This window comes from Macrobrachium rosenbergii, chromosome 27 (assembly GCF_040412425.1).
Source record: "Macrobrachium rosenbergii isolate ZJJX-2024 chromosome 27, ASM4041242v1, whole genome shotgun sequence".
NCBI lineage: Eukaryota > Metazoa > Arthropoda > Malacostraca > Decapoda > Palaemonidae > Macrobrachium > Macrobrachium rosenbergii.
Window position 1 is genome coordinate 9,432,650 of NC_089767.1, and position 10,000 is coordinate 9,442,649.

The following is a 10,000-nucleotide window of genomic DNA, read 5'->3' on the forward strand; positions in this document are numbered from 1 at the left end:
AGGAAAAAAACAATTTATTGGCTTATGTGTTAAACGTGAGAGTTAGAAACTCCTACCTTATATTACTTCATTCATAGATTCGCTGTTTAATTATTATTTTTATATTTTTGGCAATGCAGAAGTCTTTCTTGAAAAACTGAGATATCATGTTGTGTGGTTTTTCATGTAAACTTTTTTGTTGCTGTTTTTGACCTTATAGAAATCCATTAAAAAGTACCGGAGATGTGTTTTTTTCTGGGTAAAAGTCTTTCTTTAAAAAAAAACCATGTTATGTTGTAGCTGTTTAGGACGCTTCAATTTACATGGAAATTAAATCGCCATGCTAGTAATGTTTAGCAGTTCATCAGTATCTTCTTAGAAAATGTGTTTCATTGCCCAACGTTCATGACGTAGATTTCTCTTTCCAACGCTTCCTGCAGTATCTGCATAGGATTATAGAATATGAATATGATTATTAAAGTTTCAGGTAATGTTAGGTTTGCCAGACACCACTCTCTCACCAAACTGTGAATGAGATCAAATTCACAGCCTTCAAAAACTGCATGCAAAGACTGTATACTTAAATCCAAAATCAACTTGAAAAAGTCTGAACTTGAATAGGATGCTTGCAGATACGAAAGTATTTACAGATACTTAAGTCTACAAGGGCACAAGTAGCTAAATGTCGCTTACGAGCACACTAGTTGCCAGACGTAAGTGTGTAGATTTGAGGTACTTATTTATGGCATTCAAAATAAACCTACTACCACCCATAGACCAGCATCCAAAGGACAGAATTGGTCATGAATGGTTGTACCGTTGTTTATGGTAGTGTTTCGAACTGGTTTCACCATTACACGATTAGCATTCATCTTGAAGAAGTACAATTAACAATAGCGTGATGAAATTTACTGGATTTAAGCGACAATACCCCAGATTGTCATGAAAACAAGGAAGAAGAAGCCCTTGTGGATCTCTCTTCCGACTGTCTCAGGTCCTCACTCCTCCACAGAGTCTTCAGTCCCTTAGTGTTGTTTCATGTAAGCAGGAAGAAGATATTTGGAAGAGGTACGGCAACCCATCGTTTTATAGCTCAAAGACGTCATGAAGTAGCTCTGCTTTGTGCTTGGTGTTGATTAACGAGAGTGACGGTAAGTGTACAGTACTAGATATAACATATGGTTCATTGAAAAGAATTTTTGGTAACTCGGACGGTGGCGATTACATTGCTATACGTCGACTTTGTTTTTCGTGAACTGTCTGTCGAAATAAGTCGTCAGTGGCTGAGCGTTAATCCAGACTTTGGATGGATTTTTTGGGGGGAATGGAGTAGGGTTAATAATAATAACAAAAATGTCATGACCTTTCAATAATTTGCTAACTTGTTCAAACCTCTTACCCTTTAAGTGATTGAACTATATACTTCTTGACGTGAATACGGAATTAGCAAAGTGCATGGAAGATGTTATTATTGGTATAAGTAATTACAGAATAGTTAACTGTAATGCCTTCCGATTACTAGTTCATCTTTTTGTGGATGAAAGACACGTGGCGTATTTACGGTTACCATATTTTGTTTACATTTACTCTTAAGCATTATGCTGATAAATTTATTTCCTCTCTCATATATATATATATATATATATATATATATATATATATATATATATATATATTTATATATATATATATATATATATATATATATATATATATATATATATATATATATATATATACATATACACTCACTGACCAACCTGGCACTGCCCGGATAACTCTCTCTCTCTCTCTCTCTCTCTCTCTCTCTCTCTCTCTCTCTCTCTCTCTCTCTCTCTCTCTCTCTCTTTAATGGGAAGTCATATGTATACCGAAATTAGGTATGATAAATTCGTAAAGTTTCCAAGTCTACGGGCATAACCAGCCCCGTTTCAGGGAAGACCTTCCCACCCCCACCCCCTTTGGTGCTCTTTATTGGTCTCACCCCCACAGTGCTGATTTCTAGATAGTAAGTCATTATGTCTACCAAGTTTGGTTGAAATTGCTCAATGCGTTTCAGAGTTATGCTGGCACATACACACATACATACATACATACATACATCCATTTTACTATGTATAATATATATATATATATATATATATATATATATATATATATATATATATATGTATATACATATATATAATATATATCATGCATGTATAAGTGACAGTTATTAAATATATATATATATATATATATATATATATATATATATATATATATATATATATATATTTAATAACTGTATACTTATACATGCATGATTTTCTTTTGTCTGCAAATAGTAGAAAACAAGTATAATTTATTAGTGAATTCTTTACACCCTGGAAATAATTTTCACCGAAAGGGACCTATATTAAAATGTGTTTCTGAACTTGAGCACCCAGCATGACAGTCAGTGGTCAGAGTCTTTGTCCATTGGCTAATGCCCTCTTTTCAGGTATTGGCTGGTGCCCTTTAGGTGTATATTTCAAGGTATAGTAAATTCGATGTTAAATGATGTTTGTAGCTTAATATCTTTCACTATAAAAAAGTCATACATACACACACACACACACATATATATATATATATATATATATATATATATATATATATATATATATATATATATATATATATATATATATATTATATATATATATATATATATATATATATATATATATATATATATATGTGTGTGTGTGTGTGTGTGTGAGGAGGAAGGGGGACCACGCGCGTTAGGTGTGCTTTTGTGTATACACGTATGCGTGTGTATGCTTCTGTATGAAATGAAGGCTATAGTTATATGGAAAATTAATATAAAGGCTAACGCGGGTAAAAATTTAGACTAGTCTGTTCAAGTGTTATCGACGCGTCATGAGTATGGAAACAGATTTTGGAAAACGGTTCACGAGCTTCTTATCTAACGGAGGGAGTCCTCTGTTTTTTAATTTTCTGTGCCGTTTTAAAAGGCACCATTACGTTCTCAAACTTTTTTTGTTTAGACTTGTGTCATTGACTTATGTGTCCTATAATTTTGTCTCCTGTAGCCCGAATTTTAAGGATGTTTCGTGCTGCCTAACAGACGCGCCCGGGAAAAAATTCTCTCTTTACATTAGGTCGCTGGCAAGTAGTCGAATTCTTTATTTCAAGTGGATGGTTTTCATAATTCGCAAAATAGAAACGTGAACAAAAGCGCCTTCATAATTAAGAATGATTAATGCTGATATACCGAGGACAGTTTGCTTTCCCACTCGTAAATAATCAGAAATAGCAAAAGGCTGGTTTCATTACCCTAGTTAGCGCTCAGTTACCTTAGCAGGGTTTTGAAATACCTGGTGAAACGCGAAATAACAATTTCGTAATCTGGATATTACCAAAGAATTTTTAAATATATCACCAAATGAGCAGACGGTTCTGAGTATATGAATAGGTTCGTGTTTCCTCACTCAGCATCAAGTTTCCTAATGATTTGGTTTCATGTATTTGGAAATCTGACATTAAATTGGCACATTGGCGGTTTATTGGAAGGTTTTGTTGGGATGTGCATTGCATTAATCATGAGGCTTTTTAACTATGAATTTAAAGCCAGGTATTATTCAGTTTGCATCCATGAAGACTGGAATGTAGGTAAACAATTTCAGACTTTCGTTTATTACTTGGGTTAATGTGGCTTTTCTAAGCAACATTCACTTCAGGGTGTGACGTCCCTGCCTACACGAGTTACGGTAGAAGAGATTCTTATCCTTGGTAGGCATCTCTTTTTGGAGAAGGACACTCCGAAATCAAACCAGCGGGTAGAAGGGACCCTTAGCCTTGGTAGGCAACCCTGCTAAGAGAAGGCTACTCTGAATACAAACCTTGTTCTCCAACCTTGGACTGTTCCATAGCCATTGTACTGTGGCCATGGTCTTGGGTATAAGTTCCCTTGTTTGGGCTACAATCAGGCATTTTTGCTCTTTTTTGTTTACTTTGTTGTTTTTTTGAAAAGTGCTTGGTGGTTTATCAGGAAATTGCCTTCGTCTTTACCTCGTCTTTTGCTTCTGATCGGTTTATAATATCTAAATCCATCCTGACTGTCCTCCACTCCAGCTGTTGTGGGAAACCTGTCGGATTTCGGATTTCTTATTTGCCTAAAAAGGTGTGCCGGCCCCACCTTGTCGACCAGTTGCTTCAGTGCCTTTTTCAATGGCATATGGTCACATTTGTTTATATTTTCAACAGAATTATTTGTAAATAATGTAAATACTATTGTTGTTCATGGTATTGTTGTTTATTGTTCTGTTGATTTTTACAAAGTTACTGTTGTTATGAGTCGATTTATTAGTTTTGCAACTGATTTTATGTTGTTAATTTTAATTCTTTCAGGAGACATTGAGCTGAACCCTGGGCCTGTTACTTATCACAGTAAGGAAAATTGCAAAGTACTTTACTCAAATACTCATGGCTTAAAGTCAAATATTCTTGATCTCCAGAGTCGTGCCTGGAACTACAATTTGATGTTTTTTTTTTTTAACTTGCTAGTGATATCATGTCAAAGGTTGAGTTTTTGATCCCGGTGTTTGGATGGCCCTGACTTTATTTATCGTCGTAACATCCCGCATGCTCGGGGTATGGCTGTATACACAAGTCCAGACGACCTATTTATTGCCAGAAAAATTTGGAGTGTAGTTGCCATGAAGTTCTTTCTTTTAAAATTTTCAGTAAGTTCTACTATGTATACGTGTTTGCTGTTTAGTGCAGTCCAACCAAATATCAATGATTCTATATATGACTGTCTCTTGGAAAGGATCAGTATGGCTCAGTAACAGGATTCAAAAGCTTCATTCTTTATTCATGGAGACTAATGCAAAGCACGGAGAGTGGCTAAATTCAAATTCCACAGAACAACATGGCTGGTGTGCTTTTAAATTCTGTGTATCCTCTTATTTTGCCCAGCTAATTGAGGAACACCTTCATATTTCTGGTAGCAGATTAGAGCTTATATTCACAGATGTTCCAGCTATTGTGAAGTCCAAGGTCTGAGAATATATAGGCACTTCTGATCATTGCGCCATTGAGGTGGACATATCTGTCAATCAGTATATTCTTAACACCACCATTGGACAAACGGTCTGGCTGAAATCTAGAGCCAACTGGGATCACATTACTGAAGCTTGTCACGCACTTAATTTTTCAGATGCTATATTAGATCCTGATCCCAAGAAGACGTTAAAGGAAATGCTGATGGCTATTTTAATGAGGTATGTCCCTAGAAAGGTCATCAAATTCAGGACAAAATGATACACGTAGATGTGTTTACCATGACAAACAGACCAAATTCAACATGGAGACGAAATCGTCCAAATGAAAGTTTCACCATTTTTGTTGAATCTCACCGTGCTGCAAATAAAATTACCATACAACTGAGAGAAATTACAATAATTCCTTGAAGAGGAAACTTGAGTTACTCAGACTCATCTGTGGTGAACTAAATTGACATTATCTATCTTTGTGTCAGGCTCGTCTGCCATTCCTCCGCTACTATCAGATGATGGCAGATTGGTTACTGGCCGTAGGGAAATGGCTGAACTGATTCATCGAGCTTTTGAAGCTAAGCAGTCAGCTGAGGATGTCCCTCTCCCTGATATTTGTCATCCTGAACCTATTCTTACAAAATATGTATTTTACTCTAGGATGTTAAGAAAATTCTTGATAACCTTGATAGCTGGGGTGTAGAAGATCCTGATGGTTTCTTCCCTTTGTTTGTTAAAGCATTTTCGAGTGTGTTGTCTCCGAAGATTAGTAGATTCTATAGATTTTTGTGTCGACGTAGTATCTTTGCACATGAGCGCAAGCTTAGTAATACAGTGCTTGTTCCAAAGAGCTGGCATATCTGCAGACTGCAATAACTACAGGCCAATTTCTATTCTCCCTCTGCTTTCCAAACCTGCTGAAAGACTTATTTTTAAGCCAATTTTTAAGTGTGTAGAATCTAAAGGATTGTTAGCTGATACTAAATATGCATATGTAGATACTTGCGATGCTCTTTTAGACTTGAGATGCCATTTGCGAGAGAACCTTGATAAGGGTGTTGAGTGCAGGGAAATTCAAATAGATTTTGGTACTGCTTTCGAGTTAGTAAATCACGAGGCACTTATTTAAACTTCAGAATCTTGGAGTGGGTGGATAAGGATTACTTCAAGATTTCCTTACAGGTAGGCAGTAACGCATTGCTGTCGATGGGATCTGTAGTGAACCAAGACTTACTGTGTCTGGAGTTCCACAGGGTAGTGTTCTTGGTCCACTGTTATCTTTAGTGTATACAAGTGATATGGTTGCTCAGTTTGCCAATGATGCAGAACTTGTGGGAGTAGTAAAGTATCCATGTATGAGAAATGAAGCTGTATTCAGCCTCAGTCACGACATAGGCCGAATCAGTGAATGGTGTAGTCGGGGGTTATGAGGCTGAACCCCAGTAAAACGAAAACACTATTGATTAGCAGATCTCGCACAGATTTCCTACCCCATCCTCCCCTTCAGGTGAATGGAATTTTGCTGATGAGTCTGAAGCTTAACTATTCTAGGTGCAACTTCTGACTCACATCTTACTTTTGAGAAACATATAATGAAAGTTTCAGCAAATGCCGCACGAAAGTATTGTTCGTAAGGCTTCTTACATTTATAACAGTGATGAAATCAATGCAACCTGTTTTAAGTCATTTGCGCTTCCTTTACTAGAATACTGTTCTCCGGTGTGGATGTCTGCTTCTGCCAGAGATTTATCTCTTTTAGACAGAGTGGTTAATGGTGGTAGGTTTCTGTTCCCTAATATTAGCAGTTATGACTTTCACAGAGATCTTTCACATTGACAATTGATCCCTGATCCCCTTTTCCTGCCGAGAGCAACTAGATTCGGTGAACAGCAGCACCAGTATGCAGTAAATATGCCTCACTGTCGAACTTCTCAGTTCCAGAGGTCCTTTATTCCCCACACCGGTGGACTATGGAATAGCCTCCCTGAGGATGTCATACAATTGGAACTTCAAAAGTTCAAGCGAAGATACAATGCATTACTACCCAAGTACAATTCAACTTGTATTTTAATATTTTACTAATATTTTTGTTTATTTATTAATTTGTTACTTTATTTTTCTAGTAACTGATCTCCTGTTTCTGTATTCCCCATAATAATAATAATAATAATAATAATAATAATAATAATAATAATAATAATAATAATAATAATAATAATAATATATGGATGAGGTAATAAACGGATAGGTACAACATCCAGTTGTGATGGTATTCAATAATTTATTATCTAAGTTTTAATCAAAAGAAACTTTATAATCCGTAGAAGCTATTTCTAATTAGTTTTCCTACATTTAATTATTATACTTGTCTCTAGAGAAATTAGCAGTATCAAACGTCATGGTACGTTTTCTGAACGACCTAAGACACTGATTTGTTAATAAATAAAGGTATCAACAATCATTTTTCATTTTGAACAGAAAGAGTTGGATATGAAAGAGATTGGTTCTTAAAAATAGTCCGGTTCGGTGTTGCTGAATAGTAGCCGGTGGTTGTAAGCAAGATTGTAAACTATAAAATGTGTAAATCTTGTAAATAATTGCTTCTCTTGGATGGTCGGGACGATGAGAGAACTTACTTTTTGTAGTCTTTTTGTCTAATAAGAGAATAAATTGAAGATAAATAAGATTTTTTTTTATCTGAGGATTTGTTCCTCGTTTTCTGTTCATGACACATCTGGGATTTGTGGACAGCCGATGATGCAGTGGTGCAGCGGCAAAAATCAAAGCATGCAGTGAGGAAAAAAAAGATTAAATAGGGTTTAAAATACTGAATTTAAAAAGAGAGAGAGAGAGAGAGAGAGAGAGAGAGAGAGAGAGAGAGAGAGAGAGAGAGAGAGAGAGAGCAATAATTACTGATGAGAATTAATGCTATTTAAACCATGCAATGTTAAGTTCAGTTACTAGAGAGAGAGAGAGAGCAATAATTACTGATGAGAATTAATGCTATTTAAACCATGCAATGTTAAGTTCAGTTACTAAAGTCTGATTTCTTTGCAGTGTCGAGAAGGCCCTGTCTCTCTGGACTTCCACTTGAGCCCAGAGCCAGAATATGGCGAGTGGAAGATCCGGGTGGAAGCCACCAACTCCTTCGTTGAGCATACATTCATTGTGGAGGAGTACCATCGACCCAGATTCGAGGTAAGTGCTCTGCGATTTCCTCTGGGAATTTTGATCGTCGTACATTTGTCCTCCTGTGGTGTCTCCCCATTCTAATTCTTATGAAAAGGTCACTCAAAGTCATTTAAATTATGGACAATTGTCTCTACGGGATTAAGACCCCTGGTTCAATTCGCATTATGACCCACTTCGTCTTTTCAGTTAAAATATGACTATACTTCCCTTTCTCGTCTTATTGTGAGAATGGTTTTTGTGATCATTTGCCAGATTCTGAAGTCGTCTGTTTTCGGCCTCGATACGCACTGACATTAGTGGTTTCATTCACGCCAAGTTGTTCATTATCGGTGTCTTTATCATCCGCTTTCTCTCTTCCGGAATAAAAAACGGAGTTATTCGCGGTTCCCGAGAACAGTTCTGTCAAGTGTGCATAATTATCTCCTTGAAATTTTGGAAACTGTCGATTAACACTACCCGTATTCTTACAGCCTTTAGGGTGACATTTCTAGGTCTATAACCTACCTAAAACTTTTTGTGTTATTGTCAGTATATGTGCTTGACCATTAAATTTTGTATAAACATAAACACACACACACACACACATATATATATATATATATATGTGTGTGTGTGTGTGTGTGTGTGTGTGTGTATACTTATATGTCACTAAATAGCGCGACAATACATTCACCCAAGGCCACCTCGAAAATATGATAAAATAGCACCAAAGCGCTTGGTATTCCTTTTATTTTTCTTGTGACCTTGGCTAAATAAATATATATATATATATATATATATATATATATATATATATATATATATATATATATATATATATATATATATATATATATATATATATATATATATGAGTGGGTGGGTGTGGGTGTGGATGTGTTCGTGTGTCTGTGTATACATGTATATACATGTAAATATGCATATATATATATATATATATATATATATATATATATATATATATATATATATATATATATATATATATATATATGGTGGATGAATCTTTATGCATACAAAGAATCGTGCAGGAATTTCGTTTGAGCCATTTTTCCCCAGCCGTTAAAAGCTAGCACGAAACGAAATAAATCACCAAAGATTTTCAGTGCAATAGTAATAATAATAGCGAGAACTTGGAGAATATGTCTTACTTCCCAGCTGACAGCAGCGCGCACAGACTCACAATTCACCGAATTCTGAGGTCATTACTATTCCATCTTCCTCCTCATCATTATCATCATCACCAACATCATTATCATCGTTTGTATTCGGTGCTCCTTCATGTCTCGTCGGTACAGAAGTTGCGTACCGAGTGCCGAGAGAGAGAGAGAGAGAGAGAGAGAGAGAGAGAGAGAGAGAGAGAGAGAGAGAGAGAGAGAGAGAGAAAATCAGCATTATAAGTTCCGGAAAACTGTTAAATCGGCCGTCGTTTGGTACGGCAATGTATTGGGTGGAATCCGGGATGGGGGATAGGGGGAGCCAAGTGGATGGACCTCCTCTTTCAGCATCCATCAAGACTTGTTGGAATCATGTGCCATGTGTTTTGCTTGCATGAAGAGAGAGAGAGAGCTTATTGTTATTAGAGAAATGTTGCATTTAGCTAATATTGAAAGTACATCGTAAAATGCGTGAGGGTTCGTCTGCTATTGTTTATGCAAATGGATTTTGATAAACAGCCATTGTTCTTGATCCCACGCATGGATTGCTGTAATAATAATGTAATGTATTTCAATATTTTTATTGGAGCGTTCGTTAAACACCATGTGCTTTCAAGGTTTGGTCAT

The 10,000-nt window shown here is 36.1% G+C and overlaps 1 protein-coding gene across 1 annotated transcript in view; it reads left to right on the forward strand.

Moving 5' to 3' along the window:
- Positions 1-10,000, forward strand: part of LOC136853240 (CD109 antigen-like) — a 1,188,472-nt gene that overhangs the window by 748,362 nt on the left and 430,110 nt on the right. The window contains exon 7 of the mRNA XM_067128618.1: positions 8,082-8,222. Coding sequence (XP_066984719.1) covers positions 8,082-8,222 — 141 coding nt within the window. The remainder of the gene's footprint in view (positions 1-8,081; positions 8,223-10,000) is intronic.